The sequence below is a fragment of the Squalius cephalus genome, assembly GCF_949319135.1.
Source record: "Squalius cephalus genome assembly, chromosome: 6".
NCBI classification, from domain to species: domain Eukaryota; kingdom Metazoa; phylum Chordata; class Actinopteri; order Cypriniformes; family Leuciscidae; genus Squalius; species Squalius cephalus.
In genome coordinates, this window is record NC_137127.1 from 5,865,725 (window position 1) to 5,887,244 (window position 21,520).

The 21,520-nt window shown below is 37.2% G+C and overlaps 1 protein-coding gene across 1 annotated transcript in view; it reads right to left on the reverse strand.

The window, feature by feature from the left end:
* The window catches only part of cep126 (centrosomal protein 126), a 161,447-nt gene extending 142,831 nt beyond the window's left edge, over positions 1-18,616 (reverse strand). The window contains exons 1-2 of the mRNA XM_079874644.1: positions 18,533-18,616; positions 4,329-4,440 (exon numbers count right to left, since the gene is read on the reverse strand). Coding sequence (XP_079730770.1) covers positions 4,329-4,351 — 23 coding nt within the window. The 5' untranslated portion in view covers positions 4,352-4,440; positions 18,533-18,616. The remainder of the gene's footprint in view (positions 1-4,328; positions 4,441-18,532) is intronic.
* Positions 18,617-21,520: the final 2,904 nt, after the last annotated feature.

Sequence of the window (21,520 nt, forward strand, 5' to 3'; positions counted from 1 at the left end):
TTTGGTTCACTGCAGTTTTAAAGAGAAAATACTCAGCAATGGTTTGCTTTTAAAGCGTATTAAAAACACATTAAAAGCTTGATTTTCACCAACGGGGGACTTTAACGCAGAACTGTGCATTTTTTGGTGTTAAAGACATCACATGGAAACAGTGGCTTAACCAATGCTGAGAGTTTGGGGAAGGACAGATGTGTTTCACCATTACTTTGGCAATTATGCACAAAAATGACAGACTTAAACGGTAGGCACTGAAGATAAGACAACTGAACACAAGCGATACTGTAATAAACATGTGCACATAGACACACAGGCCTACAAAAATATTAAATCATAAATGTACAAGACACAAGATACACTAAACACACACTAAGCACAGTGATACCAGATCCAAGATCCAAGTCTTTATGGCGCTGTTGGAGAGATGCTGACCGATCAATACAGTGCTCAAAACAGTCTGTATTTACTCTCAGGTATTGAAAAAATTATAACTGTGGAGAGAAATTATTTTTCTGTGTGAGTCAAAAGTAGTCAACAAGCATTGGAAAAAAATCTGCCCTGAAGCCCCAAAATCTGGACCGGCACATGATCGAGAGAGAGAAAGTCATCCCATTTCACACCATGTCAAACACACACTTTCTCAGACTCACGTTTGTGATCTGAGCAGCAAGAGAGCTTTACTTGCCTGCCATTTTCACTATTACGCCCTGAGGCGGTCTTAATACAGCGAAAGAGATGTGCTGTGAAAGAGATGGAGAATAATGCTTACACTCTCTTAGTCTGTAGGTGACTAAACTGTGCAGCCATTCGAGAGAATGTACTCTGATGAACATGCGAGAGAAAAACCGTTCGGATGTTAAATGTGACATTTCTAATTATGTCGTTACCAATGCAAAGCAAGCCACACCTAATATGGATGATGACAGTCGTCCCTATTAAAATGGCTTCTTCTCCACAGAGGCTTTTTGAAATTCTCTGGGAGATGAAAATGTTTTCCTAATGGTTCTAGTCATCAAAGAATCATGAAAAAAGCTTTCACAAAAATATTAAGCAGCACAACTCATTTCAACATTGATAATAATAATATTTGAGCATTAAATCAGCATTTTCAAAGGATTTCTGAATGATGTGACACTGAAGACTGAGGTAATGATGCTATTTTTTTTTTTTTTTGCCATCAGGAATAAATTACATTTTTAAACAGAAAACAGTTTTGTTTATTCTTAATAATATTTCACAATATTTCTTCTACTTTTTTTCTTTTTTTTTTTTTTTTAAATAAATGAAGCTTTCTTTCAAAAACATTGGTGTCAAAAGCATTTAAATATCTTACCCAACCTAAACTTTTGAATGGTTGTGTATAAATGCAAGAAATTGTAATGACAGAAATTTGTTTTGTTTACTCTATAATGCAAATTTGCATTAGCTGGATCAGCCTTTAAAATATTATTTTGCCTGATTTAGCACAAAGTATAATTTATGACACCATTGTTGTCAGATTTGACTTCTCATTTGAAAGAGGTTATTGAAACATGACATTTTGACCAAAAGTTTTAGAGATTTTGCTCCTTTCCCATTAAAGTTTAGGTTGCCTGTATGGATGCAGAGTGAGCTGACTTGCTTTAAAGACACTCTTCTTGTTCTTCATGGCCAGAATAACCTGCAATGTGGACAAGACCTGCTACCATAGAGTCAAAAGTCAACTTTTGCAAGACTGATAAAGTCAATTTGAGTCAATATTGTCAAATTAATGTTTGTTTTACTTCATTAAATGTGGCAAACACTGATAAAAAGTGACATGAAAAAAGTATAAATTCAATTATATTTTGTCACATTTTAGGTAGGGATAAATAAAACTGGTTATCAGTACAGTCCTCTTGTGACTAGCCTCTTTTAGCAGCTTTGGAGAAGGTGAAAAAGTCCAACTTATCTCTTTTCAACAGCTTAATATTGAAGTAGGTGACATAATTGCCCATCAAGGCCGCATCAACACACACATTTGTGTTACTGCACAGTCTCTGCTTTTTAATTTAATGTGAGTAGCTCAAGCTCCTCCAAAAGACATGCTTGAGGTGCCACTTTCCAAATGTGTGAAAACATGTTTTTTAAAATAAATACATTCCAGGCGTACCACGCAAAACAGCATAAAATTGACTGTTACAGTACTGGTTACAAATCTGACAAAATCATGTTGTGTGTGCTGTACGTCAGCGTGTTTTGTGAAATCAGATGAAAAAGAAGAGATTATTTCTTGCTTTGATCTCTATAACAATAAAGACCCAGATAAATGGTAAAAGCTGTTGGAGCCCAAGCATTATTTGAGAAGACACAGAGAGAAGAGTGAATTTCAATCTTCAGCTCTGCATCTCATGCTTCAACAATCCAATCTAAGCAGATAGTCAGTAAAACAAACAAAATAAAAGGGAGAGAGAATGTTAGTGGCAGATGCGTAAGTGACAAGGTAATTGTGCCGATCCTGCACTTCTCATTCTCACAGTGGCGAGCAGCCATCACACACGAGGTGAAGGAATTGCAATGCGATATTCAATAGTCCTACTGGACTCTTATTATAAATGAGGAATCTGAGGGCACGGTTGTCGCAATCAGAACCTCTTATATGGCATGCGAATATGAATTATTCATGTAAAAGGGATCAGGTGATGAATGATTACAAATCTGTATTGGGTTAAGCCCTCGTAAATCTTTACAGCTTAACTGGAGGGCATTTGAGAGACAATAACAGATATGACTCATGATGTATCATTTAAGGGTAGATATACGGTGCGTAACATGACCACAAGCTTTAACGGCATTAAGATTTTAAAATAGGATACATTTTTTATGAATGAGTAAGAGAAAGTGTGTATTTTAGATCTTGTTACTGCTCACCATTCCTCTACAGTTTTTCATGGTTGTAATCTTTTAAACTTTTTTTTTTTTTGCCTTGACTAGTTTATTTTAACTGGTCATGTAATATGATAAAAGAATTGAAGTATATTCCTGGAGTCACTTAGTTAATGAGGTCTTAAAAACTGCATGTTTAATTATTATTATATAAGACTTAGTAAGGTGAACTTGGAAGTTAAAAAAGAAAAGAAAGGGATGTTAAAATAAAAATAAGTTTTTGACATTAAAATAAAATGCTATATAAAAGTTGTGTCCGTAATAATTTATTTATATATATGTGTGTGTGTGTTATATTAAGTCTCTTATGCTTATTAACACAGCATTTACTGTATATGAACAAAAATACAGTAAAAACATTACAATTACAATTTCAAATGACTGTTTTCTATTTAAATTTCTTGCAAAAATGTCATTTATTCCTGTGATGCAATGCTGAATTTTCTGCATCATTACTCCAATTTTCAGTGTCCTTCAGAAATCATTCATCATGCTGATTTGTTGCTCAAGAAACATGTCTTATTAATGTTAAAAACATTTGTCCTACTAAATATTTTCACGGAAACCATGATACATTTTGTTTCAGGATTCTTTGATGATTATAAAGTTCAAAAGAACAGCAATAGAAATAGAAAATTGTTTGAAATAGAATTCTTTTGCAACATTATAAATGTCTTTACTGTCACGTTTAATCAATTCCATGCATCCTTTCTAACTAAAACTAATAAATAAAACCCCAAACTTTAGTGTGACGTCTTAGGGCAGGTCCGAATATCTTGTTGTGTGTGGCAGGCTTCATGCAAGGATCCAATATACTGTTACACAACATAAGTTTTTGACCAAAACTGACTGTATTAACCTAAATACTCGCCAAGACCGGCATTATGACATAATTTGTCACAAAAAAGAAGTCAATTTGGCACTCAGGAGCTGTTTGAGAGGCGGCTATATTTATGAAACTGCAGAAAAGGAGTATTGCAACCATTTCAGATATTTCATTAATCGATACATCTCGAAATATTGATATTTTTGCCAACACTGCTCAATTCACATCATTCATGTGGAGACTGGATCTCAGCTGTGGCTCACCATAGAAGTCCCAAATTGAGTCTTTGAATGGCTTTCCCCTTGACTCCACAGCCTAAATAACGTGAGAAGGGAGGGATATCATTAATTCATGAGCGAGTGTAACTAACTCATCAGATCATCAGCCCTTCGAGAACTGTAATTAAACTGATGGGGTTGTTTTCCCTCCAGCACTCTGTCTGGGAGAGAGACCGAGAGGAAGGATGTGTGCGACGAGCTGAAGGTCTAATGTGACTTGCACACCGAGGGGCTAAACTGCTATTATCAATCCGGCTTTCTGGGGAGTAGCGTGAGGGTCAAAGCAGCGGATCTCCCCCGTGGAGGTGAGGAGCGAGCGTTACCTCAGGCAGTGTTGACAGAGCATTCCTCTAGAGATGTATTATCCCATCGACCCTCTGTCTGCAGGCCTCAAGAACGGGACAGTCCTGGCAGTTTTACAGGGTCCACCTGAATCTGTGCATAAAGAGTGCCATCATTAATTATTACAAATGAATAAACAAGGACCGGACAGTCGAGAGCTGATGTGATATTAACGTGCACGTCCACGTTCATTTAATGTCTTCGAAGACTCTTAATAGCTGTCAGCGTCAAGCTTTGATTGAACAACATCCTCCTCTTTCTCACCAAGGAGACAGCTAATTATCTTCTCAAGGTGGGTCTCCACTCACTCAGAAAACATCAGCAGCCCGGACCACCTGTCGCTGGATCCGCACCGTCTTGTCAATATATTGACACAGCAGCGTTTACATAACGAGTGAATAATGAATGTTTTACCTGTAAAATCGCAAATTAGGCCCTAACGGCTCATCAAATCATCAAGTGTTGAACATCAATCTTAATGGGTTTAGGCTTACCAGTAATTAATAGTTCATTATTAGACTGCAGTGAAAGATCTAACAACATTCAGGTTTAATTTAAACACCGGAGCCCACAGTTTAGCTCTATACCTCACGCCTCTCAATCTTTCAGCATTATGTTAGACTCCCCGAGGGGCTGGGAACATTTAGAGGCATAATTGCTTTGTAAATGTTAAGCTCAAGATGTTTAAATGAAATAGAACACTAATCCGCCCTACACCAGTCCTTGTATGTAAACACAGATATCCTCCTGTAATCTGTAAAGAAGAACAGGAGAACAACAGAAGTGACTCGTGATTGTTTGGGAATTCGCAAGCAGCTTTTCAATTGATCAAGTCTGGTTTCATGTCCAAAAATAAATAAATCATGAAACAAACAGACACGTATGATATTCTAAGTAGTATAGAAGTCCTTTCTCTTTCTGAAAAGTTACTTTTGTTGGTGTAATGTAGTCAGGTTGATTCATTTATATTATCCCATGGTCTGTTTGAATACTGGATTCGGATTAGCAGGAAGGTGTGCAATAAAGCTGTTTAATGCTCTGGTAGTTCCAAGTCAGTTTAATCACCATTTTATATTAATGAGCTGCTTTCATTGAAGAACACACATATACACATACACATACACATACACTGATGTTCAAAAGTTTGGGATCGATACGATTTTTCAAGTTTTTAAAAGAAGTCTCTAATGCATCCTTTGCTGAATAAAAGTATTGATTGGTTTTATTTCCCTAAACTTTTGAACTGTTGCGTATGTTACAAAAGCTTTCTATTTCAGATAAATGCTGTTCCTTTGAACTTTTTATTCATCAAAGAATCCTAAAAAATGCATAATATTAATAATAATAATCTTTTCTTGAGAACCAAATAAATGCAGCCTTGGTGAGCATAAGAGACTTCTTTTAAAAGCATTAAAAATCGTACCAAACCCGAACTTTTGAACGGCAGTGTTCTACACAAATTGGATGACAAATAATCGTCAGCTCACAAATGTACATGATTTTGTTTTCTTCCTGTACTGAATGTAAGCACTAATTACAAGAAACAACTTGGAAACAAGGTTGGAAATTATTAATTATACTGTTTTGAATTTCCAACTACCCTCTGGAGCTGGTTAAGCTCCCACACATGTTACTGGCGGTGAATTACTGGACCAATTAGTCATTCAGCACAGCATTCATGCATGCAACAGATGCTCACAGGTAAGACATTGATGAAAAAGGAAATGGACACAATAATTGCTTTAAATGGCATTGGGAGAACACCCCGCTCTGTCTGAATGGATGTCTCTGTGTTGGGATTCAAACTGATGAATTAAACAGTGCGGTCTTTCATTTCTATAATGTTTATTGTGTATAATTAGACCACATTAGCATATTCTTTTGTCGTTTCGCACCAGTCAACGTCTTCAAGTCCCTCTGTGATAAATCCACCCCCACACAAGCACAAATACCATGTTTTCAGCATAAATACAGGTGTGCATCTCCATGCATAGTGTGCAGCAGGAGAACGAAATCTACAAGGGCACTTTCTTTTATCCACTTTTTAATCATGGTTTGTGACATTGATTAAATAAAGCTCTGAAGTGGTGAATATCTTTTGTGAATTGGACTCACAATCTGTCCATCCTAATCTTTGAGAAGTGAGAACAGCTCGCTCAAGGGAAGGAGAGGCAGCATTAAGAGGTATTATCAGGATTTTAATCGAGGTCCCTGCTGATGGGCCGTCAAAGACAAACAGCCGAAAGGATTTTACACAAAGCCAAGTCAGGACTGACATCGGACGTGACCATGAAAAATGATCAGGCCATCACTAAAGGCTTAAAAAATGAGTGGACATGCGCAGCCTAGACGCTCAGAGAGGAGATCTGTGACTAACCACCGCGACATCACCCTTCACCTTTTGGTGAGGTTTGCTTGAAATGAGGGATAGTAAAAGATAGATACTGTAAATCCCTTCTGAATGACGATGTGAAGGACATCCTCTCATCCGTCTGTTTATGGACAATGGTCGTCGGGTCACGTAAAGTCGCTGTCCTCCTTTTCGTTCTTCCTCTTCTGGACAGTCTGATACTGTCAGAGTACCAAGGGGCACATCAATGACTCTCTTTGATGCAGATGCGGGATCCCATTAAAGTCGAAGGGCAGAAGACAATGACAGAGCTGCCAGATAAAGAACATCACACACCAGAAGAAAAACAGTATGGGGTAGAGGGAAACAGAGTGACACATGCATCGAGCGAGAGGCAGAGCGAGAGCGAGTTAGGCAGCGGACAAAGAGCATGTTTAATGAAATCTTACAGACGATCGCATACTGAAAGAGCATCAGTGATAAGGCTTCCGTGTCTCCGTGGGAAAACTTCTCGGGATTCGTTGAAAAGAAGCCGTGTATACCGAAATCTAGCCCTGCTCCTCTGCTTCTCCACCTCCTTCGGAGACTGCCGAGCTGAACCTGACACAGATACAGTATTGACTTTTGGCGCCAAAAGTGCAAGCGGAAGATTAACAAACTCAAATTAAACTAGTGCAATCAATTGTGAAAAATTTACATTTATTTCGATCAAATGTAAAAAACGCAAAGTTTACCCAATGCATTCTGCTCTTAAAATGTCTGGAATTCTGAAATTGAATTGACAAACTATTCCAAAAGGTTTTTTTCAAAGTTATGCCATAGAAGAACCATTTTGGTTCCCCATAGAACCTTTCAGTGAACAGTTTTTTAGTGCAAAGAACATTTATTAACAATCTAAAGAACCTTTTTTCCACTATAAAGATCCTTTAGTGGAATGGAAATGTTCCATGAATGTTAAAGGAGAACTCCGGTCAATTTTAACATTGAGCTCATTTTTTTGTAAATTTGGAGTGCTGTCAATACAGAGAACAACGACAAAAATCGGTGTTGCCTACACCGTGTTATCCTCTTTTTAAAATTTGCACCCTGTTGACTTCAATGGGGCAATATTTAAACCTGCTTTTAGCCTCTTAACATGCAGTAGATGTTAAAGAAATGGATAAAAATGATGTTATTTAAGCCAGCGCAAATACCTATATTTACATCCTGTTTTCGGTTGAAGTCCAAAGTAGTCGATTGTCGAGTTCACGCGCATAGGTTTGGTTACCTATGATCACGCGCGTGAACTCGGCAATCGACTACTTTGGACTTCAACCGAAAACAGGATGTAAATACAGGTATTTGCGCTGGCTTAAATAACATCATTTTTATCCATTTCTTTAACATCTACTGCAGTCAGATTCACTCGTGTTCACTCTGAAGGAATCACTCACATGACCTGTGCACTTGTAATGACACATCAAGGATGTAAAGAGGCTAAAAGCAGGTTTAAATATTGCCCCATTGAAGTCAACAGGGTGCAAATTTTAAAAAGAGGATAACACGGTGAAGGCAACACCGATTTTTGTCGTTGTTCTCTGTATTGACAGCACTCCAAATTGACAAAAAAATATTTTTACGAGTGTCCATAGATTCAAATTAAAGGGACAGTGGGGTATATTGAATATTGTTGTGGACAGTGGGGCCTTGGAATCAAAAAGGTTGAGAACCACTGCTTTAAATACATTAATATTGACAAAGAGCTACATTGAGGCAATTGATACCATACTATGCTTTTTCATTTGTTGTGATATGATAGTTCGATTGATGTCTGTGACATCTAAATCTGCACTTTGAATTGCAGGCAAGATTTATCATTCAGAATTTGGTTCAGTTTGTCAGATCAGAAGGATCTCTGAGTGATATGGTCTCTGAGAACAGCAGTCTGATACTGGCATTAATATTGAGAGCAAAGTTAGATTTCAATAGCCGTGCAAGCAGAATAAAAAGGTCAGATTCAGTCTCTTCTCTGTCATGCGTTCAACAGATGTGATGTCTCCAAAGAAAACACTTACAGCAGGAGGGCAAAATGCATAATTCATCCTTCTTAGTACAGAGAGGCTCAGTGCTCCGTCATAAGACTGCGCCCGTAATACCCATACTAACAAGATCAAAGTCTAGTGTGCTGAAATTGCTTTCTACAAGCCACTTTCACACTAACAATGTTGAACGAGAGGAGACTTCGGTGCTTTTCTGAAGGTTTTCCTATCGTGCAAGTGAAGAAAGGTAATCCCTCCAAACCGCCATTAAAATGCAATGAGACAGTTTTATTATTAGTCTGTTATTCTCAAGATCCAATTGCAGCTATAAAAGAAAAAAATAAATAACTTTTTCATTTCTTGCAAAATAAAAAGTAATTCTTCTCCCGTGTTACTTGTAAACATTGGTAATCTGTCTTTTGTCTAAGATGAGAATCTTTCAGGCTCGTCCTTTATGAATAACCTGAATGAGGTCTGAGCTCAGTCTGTCCTTCACTTTAAAATCTCAACTCCAGCACTGACATTTATATTACGAGCAGATTTATGTGTAAAAACCAATATAAATGTAACTTATGCAACCTGTCGAATTTTACTCCAGAATTGTTCTCATTTATGTGTAGGCATTTCTTCATTTTCACAAGAGTTTAATCAAAATGTCTGGCTCGTGCAAGTTTTGCCTATAATTAATTCCCTGGTATCTATGGTAGACTATGTTCTCCCCTGTAGCATTTACTTTGCAGTAGCTCTTGTTTCTGAAGTGTTTTTCATGAAAATGAGATTCAAGTCACACTCCGTATGTGTGGATGTGATCTGGATGTTAGATTTCAACAGCCACCTTTATACGAAACGACAACCGTGGCTTGTAGGCAAGTCTTTTAACAATCTCTTATATCTTTAGCGATTAAAGATAAAGATATTTAAAAGATAATGGATTCAATTTAAAGATTTAATCCAATCACAGTCCTATAAAGACGCTGGAATTTCATACCAAACTGAATTGACTAAGAAGACATTTATTTGAGATTCTTTTCCAGGAGAGAATGTAAAGATCAGTGCCAGAGATGAGGTTTCCGTGGAGCCGTTCATCATGGCATTATCACGGTAGATCTGGATTCATGTTGTGCATTGTGTCGGGCACCTCTGCCGATTCCTTTGGCTTTTTGAATACTTTTTCATCAGCAAATAATTTGATTAGAAGAGTGTGCCGTGATGGCCGACATTAAAATGTCCCAGATGTTTCATATTGGAGCATCAAACAAAAAAAAACCCTCAAGATATTGGCTTGAGTTTGTTGTAGTCAGATTGTCCGATATTTTGTAACTTCCAGAGAATCTGCCTTCAGACAAAAAAGAAAACACATGAAGCCCATAAAGGCATCGTAATTGGGGTTGGATCAATTTTTCAGTTCATCTGACAGCATTCTTTGTGTTGTGTGAGGAAAACGAGAGGTAATCCACTTTTCTTCCTCCTGGCCAAACATAAATGGAGGAAATGATGCAACCGCACTGACACATGCTCAGAAAGATGTGTGATTGTTATGGGCAATCTGTTTGTCATGCCTTACAGCATCTCTGCTATCCTCGCTTTTACAGTTAGCCTACGAGATGGCGACAGCAGCTTTGAAGGCTGCTTTGAATAAAAAGAGGCATATAAAAAGGAATCTGTTATTAGTTCCTATAAAGCAAGAAGAGTACCACATGGAGTAAAGGGAAAGACAAGGTGAGGCTTGCCAGCACCAGATCTAATTAGATGAAGGAGATGCAGCGCTGCTTTCATGCTCTGCTGAGGACATCGAATGACCCGAGGGTCGTGGACAGGCAGGCTCTCTGAAGGTCAGTCAGGGTTTGGCTTCAATCGAGAGCCATTTGTCGAGTGCACCAGCCACCAAGCATGTGGAGAGAGCCAAGCACCACAACAACACTTTCTTTTCTCTTTGACAAGATCTTCAATGCACTGTTTCAAAACACTGTAGGTGCTTTCTTGACCTGTTTTAGAAGGTCGAGCTACAGATACCACGGGGCAAATTCGAAGGCAGCGTCCTTCATACAGTATGTATCCTTCATGAAATTTTTATTAGAAATAAACATTTCTGAAACATATCCATTAAAATAATTCACAGTAACGAAGAATGTATTATTTGCATGTTCTATTGTTAATAAGCATTCACTGATATTAAAATAGCAGATCATTATTTTCATGTAATCGCCGATAAATGGCCCATATTAAAATTCTATCCAATTTTTTGTCTTAAAATACTAAAAACAACAACAACACAATAAAAACTAAAATCAACCATTTTAAATGCTATAAATGAATTTAGGTGCATGAATTTAGGTGAATTTAAATGCTATAGGTGAATTTTTGAAAATGTATTGAATTTTTGAAAATCTATTATTGAAAATGAATTTAGGTGAATTTAAATGCTATAAATGAATATATATATATATATATATGACATTTATGTTACAAAAGATTTCAAATAATATCGTTTTTTTTAAAACTTTTTATTCAAAGAATCCTGCAGTTTCCACAAAAAACATTAAGCAGCACAACTGTTTTCAACATTGATAATAACAATAAGAAATGTTTCTTGAGCAGAAAATCAGCCTATTAGAATGATTTCTGAAGGATCATGTGACTAAATACTGGAGTAATGATGCTGAAAATTCAGTTTTGATCACATGAATAAATTACAATTTAAAATATATTAAGATAGAAAACAGTTATTTTAAATCGTAATAATTTTTCACAATATTACTGTTTTACCATATTTTTTTTCAAATAAAGGCAGCCTTGTTGAGCATGAAAGTCTACTTTCAAGAATATAAATATATATAAAAAACGCACCCAAGAACATTAATGTGCATATATAAGCTTAGTTCGGGATTTATTTTGTGCACACTAATCATCATGCCTTTTAGAGCATCGCATCACTTGTTTAGCAACATGCTAACATCAAATTATGTAAAAATTGATGTAGACCAAATTCATCACCCAAACCAGGTTCAGTGAGCGTTTAGGTAGTGTAGTGACCAGGCAGTGAGACCACTCAGAACAGAGACAGAGTCTATCATGCACAGAACCATACAGTCATTATAATTACACCGTTTTTACCCTGTTCTGTAAATGTTCTCCAAATTAGCCGAGCAGTTCATTAACATGTGCACAATATCTTACCGCATGGATATCTAATCAATTTGTTAAGCCAATTCAGGGACTTAAGTTTCATTATCAAATCACTCAAATTATTACTGGTCTCTGATGATTAACCCTGTGAGAAAGACACATCTGAGGGTCATTTTCCCCCAGGGTTATTATGTGACAGAAACATGCAAGACATCAAGGTCTGTTCTCATTAAATCCTCAGCCTTTCCACAGCATTAGTCACTTCTACATTTGTCATGTCTTGCAAACTGCAGACTTCAAAATGATGCTTTATACTGTAATTACCTGCTGATAGTATGAAATCACACCTAATGTATACATTATAACAAAGATAATGATACATGTAAACAACATTAAAGTCCTGTGGTTGTGGCAGGGAGGACAGGGTTTCTCAAGTGAAGGCTTAAAGCGCTGTACAAGCTTGTTTCCATGGAGATGAGAGGAGTTTGACAAAGCTGTTTGACTTTTAAAGTTAGTTCAAGATGTCAAATGCCATGGAAAAAGTCAGACTTACAGGTAATTGAAGATTACTGTTGTGAGACCTTATAATTTCCTCTATAATGTTTGATATTGTAATGTTAACTTCTGAAGGACACTGAACACGAAAAAGCAGTGGAAAGAAAGTCAAATTCTTCATATTTTATATGCAAAATGAATTTCTATATAATAGCTAAAGATTTCGATTTTTCAAATCAGCTAATCGGCCTCAAATAACAGTTTGATAATGGTCTCACTTAAAAGCAGAGGTGTCAAAAGTATTCACATTCATTACTCAGGTAGAAGTATAGATACTAGGGTTTAAAAAGACTTCTGTAGAAGTTGAAGTATCAACTCAAGCTTTTTACTCAAGTAAAAAAGTACTGGTTTCAAAACTACTTAATGGTATTTTTTTCCTTACATTACTTTTACTTTTATACTTTAAGGACAAAAGCTTAGGCCGCGCCACAGGGGCCTATATAGTGCACTACCCCAGCTCCTCAAAAAAAACACATTTTTCTAAAGGCCATATTTGACTATAATTATATTAAAATGTTGATGTTGAAAAATTTGGGATGATGCACCTGTTTCAGCCGTATATATGCCCATAGAAAATTAATTTTCTAAATAAATAAGCGGAGGAATCAGGATAATGTATTAAGGTTTTGAGTCTATATTGACCTTAACAATACGTAAATTAATTAATTCTGTAATGTTATAAATAACTAATAAAGACATGGTGGCAGTTTAACAGAGACTTAACTTTACTCCGCTCATAGTGCAATGCAATAGTGCAATACTGTCTTGTTCCTTGCTTTTTGAAGAAGCCAAACACATGTCTGCATCTTTCATTAAAGTGATATAGTTCACCCATAACTGAAAATCATTTACTCACCCTCAAACTGTTTCAATCCTGTATGAATTTATTTCTTCTGCTGAACACAAAAGAAGATATTTTGAAGAATGTCGATAACCAGACAGTGGATGGACCCCATTGACTTCCATAGTAGGAAAAAAAAAATACTATGGAAGTCAATGGCTACCATCAACTGTCTGGTTATCGACATTCTTCAAAATATCTTCTTATGTGTTCAGCAGAAGAAAGAAACTGGTTTGAAACAACTCGAGAGTGAGTAAATGATGACAGAATTTTCATTTTTAACTAAGTGAACTAATCATTTAACAGAAATTAACTGTTGGCATATGTTTCACATCAATTCTGTCCAGTTTGTCCTGTTGGACACAATACACAGCAATACTGTCAAGTGTCACTTGTGACCATTGCTCTGAGCCATGTTTTCAGTGTCCTAAGAGTACTGAAACTTCTTTCAGTCCAGCTGATGAGACTGGGATGATTTGATCAACAGGCCTCTCATTTCAACAAGACCAGCCTTCAACAGACCAAGCAATGTTATTTTTCCATGTTTTATGGGGACTTTCCATAGGCATAATGATTTTTATACTGTACAAACAAACTGTGTATTCTACCCCCCTATAGACTAACCTTACCTATCACAGAAAACTGTCTGCATTTTTACATGTTCAAAAAACAAAAGTCTGATTTATAAGCTGTTTTCTGAGAAAAAAAAAAAAAAAAAAAAAAAAAAAGGACAAGGATTTCGGATATTGACATCTTTGTGGGGATATTTTGACCCTATAATGTAGAGTTGCATACACACACACACTCTCTCTCTCTCTCTCTCTCTCGCCCTCTCTCTCGCTCACACACACACACACACGATTATGTTAGTGTTATGATACGATTGTCATTATATTGTAAAAACGTCTGTCCCCAAATCAATATTTGACGCGATTTGCCCCGTATTCTTGAGCACAGAACTGTTGATTTCTCCCTCGCTTACCGCATCTAGGTTTCCTTAGGACTTGGAGGAGTTTTGGCGCTTCGCACAACCAAATGTGACTACAGCCTCTCACAAGTTAGAAAGAAAAGAAAACACAAAGCCAATCAGTTTAGCGATGTGTGTTCAGGAGGCGGGACTCAGATCTATTAACCGTTTGTGTAATTGTAATTTTTTTTTTAACAACGACAAGCCGGAATGAAAACAAGCCGAAATGAACTAGGAGAAACGAGGCTATTTTTAAAATGTAAGGAGTAGAAAGTACAGATAATTGCGTGAAAATGTAAGGAGTAGAAGTAAAAAGTCGTCTGAAAAATAATTACTCCAGTAAAGTATAGATACCCAAAATTTCTACTTAAGTAATGTAACGAAGTATTTGTACTTCGTTACTTGACACCTCTGCTTAAAAGAATAGTCACCTGCCACCATCTTAACTGTAACCTGACACAAATTTACACAACTGGTATCCTCGAATTCCCCCCCTCCTGTTTCTGTCAGTGTGCCACAGATTTACACGGCCATGCAGAAGAGCAACAGGGCTGACAGAGAGAACACATGAATCAATACTCAAACCCAGAGCACACTGACGACTAGCTTAAACACACACCGCTCTACTAGCTAACTCAGAAACATGCTTCTCGGCTCCGCTGGCAAGCTCAAACACACACCATTCTTTTGGTTAACCAACACCGCTGGCCGTCCGAATACCTTAAGCACAGCAGGACGATGATGATGTAATCTTCTGCAACGTTTCCTCCTCGCAAACAACGTCTCAGTAGTGGCCTCGAACAGTGCAAACAGAAGAAATGGATCAATACAGGATAAAAATAATAACAAAAACTTCAATTAGTGAAGTACACAAAAAAATACAGTTTTTTAAGAAGTGTTATATATATACACTCACCTAAAGGATTATTAGGAACACCTGTTCAATTTCTCATTAATGCAATTATCTAATCAACCAATCACATGGCAGTTGCTTCAATGCATTTAGGGGTGTGGTCCTGGTCAAGACAATCTCCTGAACTCCAAACTGAATGTCAGAATGGGAAAGAAAGGTGATTTAAGCAATTTTGAGCGTGGCATGGTTGTTGGTGCCAGACGGGCCGGTCTGTGTATTTCACAATCTGCTCAGTTACTGGGATTTTCACGCACAACATATCTCTTCTCTTCTCTTCTCTTCTCTTCTCTTCTCTTCTCTTCTCTTCTCTTCTCTTCTCTTCTCTTCTCTTCTCTTCTCTTCTCTGATGACGTGTTCATGGTAACCTGTCACTCACATGATATTAGTGTTGCAAAGGGGCTTAACATTTCCAGTAAATTTCCAGAAACTTTCCAAAAGTTTTAGAAATTTTCCCCAAAATCCTGGAAAGTTTCCAAAAATTCCAAAAAAGGAAACTTTGCAAACCTACAGGAGATGGACCAATAGCAAACCACAACCATCCAATCAATTCCCCATGGACAAAATCAAGTCCCGTCCTATATTTTATCCTGTACAAGAAGCCATTTTACTCGGATATACGTCAGAACAGGGAAGAAAAGACGACTGCAACTCCATTTCATGCTGACTTTAAATAATGCATTCAAATCTCACTGGTTATTCAAAAATGCTGAAGACTTCACATGAGTGAACTACAATTTTGTTAGACACAATACAATTACAAATGATTTGAATTATTTAACAGAAGCAATACATCTCTGGGTCTGAAAACACATAACAAGCAGACATGTCTTGTAAGGAAGTAAGCAACATGTGCTGCTGTTTTATTCACATCTCTGAAGTCTCAAACTGCAGTGGGTGAAAGGCAGCCATATCAAAGCCATGTTTGCTCCAGATTCCCCACCACACCACAGTTCTTCTCCATGTAAACCCACTGGCACGACCTCAACTTCAACTCTTACATGCTTTGAAAGAGAGGCAAATGTGAGCTTTTTCGCTCAAGTCCTAGGCCTGTTATGAATGGCGAATCCCATGTCTCTAAAGCAGTAAAATTGAATCCACAGAAAACACATCTGAGAGGAGAATACACACTCTTGGGAGTCCTGAGGATGTTCTGCTTACTGTAAATCATCCATCGCCCCATGCGTGACACACAGTCCAACGGCAGCGTCTTTCAGCATTTGTGGACTGAGCAGTGCATACAGTGGTTGCTTTGCATTGTTGCAATGTTCTAGTCATTATAATGTTTGATTGTTCTCTGTTCTGTTTAGGGTTACACTGAGACCGAGTTTATGAGAGAAGGGAACTTTATTGTAGCTGAGGTATGAAATAATGAGTGCTGGAGGGTGATGTTTATGCATATTTCTGCTAATAAAAGGTGAAAGTATAGAGATGCATGCGTTATGACCTGCTCTGTGTTATGCACACAATAATCTCATAATAATGTCAAAATAGACCAGTTTGTTGTTGATACATGCACTGACTGTGAACTGTTTTTTTTTTTTCTATACAGTTGTGACACCAATTAATGAAAGCTGTTGAAATCTCTTTAAGGTTCATAAATAACTTTTCTTTTTAGCAGAATTGGTCATTTTTCCAAAGAGAATTTAAAATGAGTGTTTCCAGCTTTCTGGCAAGTACTTCTGCAAGTGCATCGCCTGGCTGGAACATTAATTTATTTTTATGCAACTAATAAAGTGTTTTTTCTCGGTTAAGCCTGACATCCTCAATATGCTATTTTACACAGAGGTACGCTTTTTGACTTTACCTTTGACTTCGTACATTTTCTAGCCAGACTCACAGTGTTTGAGCGAGCTGAAAGACTTCCAAATCCAGGACACACCACAGCAATAGATGGTGTGAACCTAGAAACTAGGGATATGGAAAATGGGTCTGCTTTCAGGAGGCATAATAACTGTGGAAAATATAGCTGCAAGCAGCAATTATGGAAAAAAGACACAGTATAACACAGATTATACAGTATATTATAATTCAACCAATCTTCAAAGAATCAGTGGATGGAAGAATTATGCTTTTTGATCAGCTGTAAAAAGTTTATGAGCACTGTTAGACTGAATATAAATGGCAGAAATATGTGATCTACACTGCAGGGCAAAAAAAAAAAAAAGGCTAAACATTAAGCTTTTAATAGTCTAAACCACAAATTATTGGTCAGGAAATTAGCTAAATTTAAGCAAATGCACTACTTAAAAAGCCATTGGTGTCTCAGAAAAGCACCAAAGACAGAATGAAGTTTTTGCCAGAATGTGTGAAGGTGTGTGTGGAGTTATGAATCACAATGAAACACGAGTTGCAAGGTGATGCTCCAGAGAGCGGCGTCTTCAAAAATCTGCTGAGAAATATAATAATAAATCCATCTTTACCACAGTGAAGCATGGAGGAAGAGGAGCCTTTTCAGCTGCTGGTATTATCGAGCTGCTTCACTATCATGTAATGCTTTGGAATACAGGAGAATATTACATGACTTGCTTCCTACAAATGAAAAGTTGCTATCTAAAGACAAATGATCAGATGTTATTTTTCAACAGGACATTCCTCCAGCCCACACTTCAGAAATAACCAAATAAGCTTGAGAACAAGCTTATCAGGCTCATGTTTTGTCTGGTACCCAAAACTGTATAAACTAAATATCTTCTATCAGACTGAGAGGTTGACAGAGGAAGCCGTGAAATAGCGGAAAACTGAGCTGGGTTTTTTTATTTTTTTATTTTTTTTAATATAATCTTAGTTGCATAATGTTCAATGCTCAGACTGTGTTTGACCAGCACAAATCTAACAAGTGTCATACCAAAGAAAAAAAGCAATGGAAAATTACTGATTCACAACATGTTGGTATAATTACCACTAACTAACAGAAACAAAATTGAGTTTTCATGGTCTGAGGGGTGAGGACCATCTGATCCATCTACTCATTGGCTGCTGTGTTAAACTTAACAGGTGCAAGAAATCACAAATTTGTAGACCTGGACAGAGTTATTGGCAGATTTTACTTTTCATATTTGAATGATAATAAGCTAGATTATGCATTTATTTATTTATGAAGAGAAAGTTGAACAGAGACCGTGCGTCACTTTTCAGGTTTCATCATGAATGTTTGTCTAGTAAATCGCAATTTAGCTTCGTGCTTTGTTACTTGTGATATGAAACAAAGTCTCGGCTTTCAAATTCTGTCCATTTTATCACAAAATTCAAACAATAAATACCGTTTCGGCGCTCTTTAATGTGGCGCGAGATCACTGTATCGATCAGTTCAAGTGAAGCAGTGAACGCGATCAGTCCTTCCTTTTTACTATGTTACAGAACGAAATACGCATGAATGAACTTCAGAAAATATGTTGAAAAATACAGTACAACTTACTGAAATTCGTATCATGTCTCTCAAGTAATCGCTCAATCAGTGCAGAAAGATGGCAATAAAACATTTTGTAAACAAAGTCATGTAACTCAGAAAAGCCATTCGTTGGCCATTAACTTGATAGTCAGCAGGAGCGCACTCGCGACCAAGTGGACAGGGTGGGAATTACAGTTACAAGTTACAATACATCACTCACAGTGTGTCTGTCAAAATGGCGGATGGCTTTCACATTTTCCCATCACTTCTAAAATATTCCATCGATTACAGAAAATGTTCAGACCTCTGTTTGCACTACAAGGTTTTTAAAAGTCCGATCCCAAAACTTGAGAGATACCTTCGACCATAGATATCATATAAAGGCTAGATGTCTCGTCCGCGCTGCTGGCCAATGGAGCTCGACATCCGCACACGGCGGCCATCTTACGACAGGGTGCTCGCTCACTCATAATATGGTGCGTACTTTTAAATAACCATAACTTGCTCAATTTTCTACCGATTTTCAAACGGTTTGGTTTGTTATAAACGTCAGAGATGTCGCTATTATACTGCATACATATGAATAATTATGTTCAAAATGTTTAAGCATTCAGAATTATAGCCACGTTAATAACGTTTGTAAGAAACCAAACCGTTTGTAAATCCGTCCAGATTTCAGCGAGATAAGAGGATTTGTGTGCGTGCTGCTCACTCACCTTAATTCACAGAGCCCTGTCCTAAGATGGCCGCCGGTGATGCCGGAAGTGACTCCGCCTTAAAGGGTAACTAAACCCTAAACCAACTTTTTTTAGTTAATGATCTGTAAGAGTGGGGCTTTATTAGTGCTGTTCATTGATTCAAGTAATTTTTTTGACATTTGTGTTTAAAGTATTTTAATTTTACTAAATATGGTGTAAAAACGTCTGAGTGCTGCCCTCTTCAGGTTGAACAGTGGCTACTGCAGTTGAATTTTCCTATTGGAAGTTGTGGTACACTCTGACATCAGAGGGTACCAGCTAACCACGCCCTTGCCTGCAAAGAGATACCTCTCAGATGCACTCCCCCTCTCCACTGGGCTCTGCCTACTTTTCCAGCATTTTTCAAATATTGCCAGTGGGTGGAGTCAGGCTCTGACCAGGGGTTTAGTTACCCTTTAAGACATCTAGCCTTTATATGATATCTATGCCTTCGACCCTCTCTCTCCTATATCTGTGCCAAATTTCACTAATTTTTACCTTACAGTTCTCTGATATTCCTAGTTCTTCCTGTCCTTATGCCCTTTTTTGTTTTATGTGGACATTGTGCAAGAAACTGCGGGAAATTAACTGATTATCTGCCCCTGTAAACATAATATGAGTGAAAAGGACTAAAAGTTGTTGGTGTTGTACTGCCACTGATGTTCAATGCAGCTGGAAACTGTGGTGAATTGTATGTATATGTACATTATTGGAGTTTTACTAAAATGAGTGTATGAGACACCATTGTAAAATGCTCTAAAGCATATTTCTATGCTTCTGCTCTTGGCTGCATGGACGTTAAGATCTTAACACCACTAGTCTGAACACAGATCCTAATCCTGTCTAAGACTGCGCTGCATTACAGAGGACTTTGTCAAACGTGGACCCAGTGGAGTCCAGTTGAATCTGCAATCTGCTCGAAATGATTTAAACAAATCTCTTCAAGCAGCGCTAACTAGCTCGATGTATTCAACTATACTGATTTATATTGATAACCTTAAGCTAACTGATAACGCTAGGTCTGTCAATGTAAAGACAATTCCAGTGTCTGGCCTTCACTAGACACTACCGAACCAATTTAAATTGGCTGCAAAATGTAAATTGGAAAAAGTTGCAATGCTTATACTACAGATATCCCAGGCATTCTCAGCTGGTGCCTTAACAGCATGCTTATTTGTCTTATAATAGAATATAGACTTATTATTTAGCTATTTGGAGTTTAATGATCCTTTTTCTTTAGTCTTATCCCCTGTAGGGAAGTTTCTGCAATTTGAATTGGAACGAGAAAAAAATTCTCTGAAAAATTCTCGAAAAAAAGAAAGAAATGGCTGACTAAATTCTGTCAGCCATCACTAATCTTCACATAATCAAGCCAACAGTTTGGGAAAAATCACTGATGCTACAATAGCTATTTGACCTCAGATTATTTCATCTCCCTTTTAATTAGTCCATCCCAAAACAGTCTTTCAATACATGATTAGCACAACCCGGCCTCCTGGAAAACAGTGGAAGTATTACAGAATGTTAAAATTCATGTTTATACTAATTGCATTACTGCTCCCTGTATACCTGCAGAAATGGAAAGCTTGAAATCTAAGAACGCCAATTGCTCATCAATATTACAGTCTCACTGTGGCGCTTAATAACAACCAATTACCTTTACACAAATTCTGTGGATGCATTTTCCTGGAAAAAAAAAGGATGCTAGTTAACCATGTCCCTTGAAAATATAAATAGAGACCTTTTATAGATTATCAGAGTTTGAACCATTATCTTGTGCTTGCCCGGGGTATAAAATTAGAGCCACATAATGCATATCGTATTCTGAAATCTCTGATTTGTATGAGGGTCTATATTTCATCCAACAGCACTCCTAAATAATATGGATATCAAGCAATGCCACAGGGGTTCAGAAGGTCCCTCTGTAGTGCAAAATGAATACGGAACATGAAATAAGTTGATTTAAAATTTATAAAAAGAGAAAAGAATATTATACATAAAATTATATCAATTGAAATTATGTAGTGAATCGATATAAAAGTGTAGTACAGTGCTTTAATTAAAGAATTCCCAGAATTTTTTTTTTTTCCTTATTCAATTCCTTATTCCAGATTCCTTATTCAAATCTGTTTTTAGTTGCAGATTTGAATAAGGCTCCAGTCGGGGCACATCTGAGCTCTTCTGGACGCTGCAGTCGTTGGCATAAAAGCTAAATACTGTCTCATGTTTGGAATGAACCTAAGTTATTTCCAGCTGACTTTTCTAATTATCTAAGAGG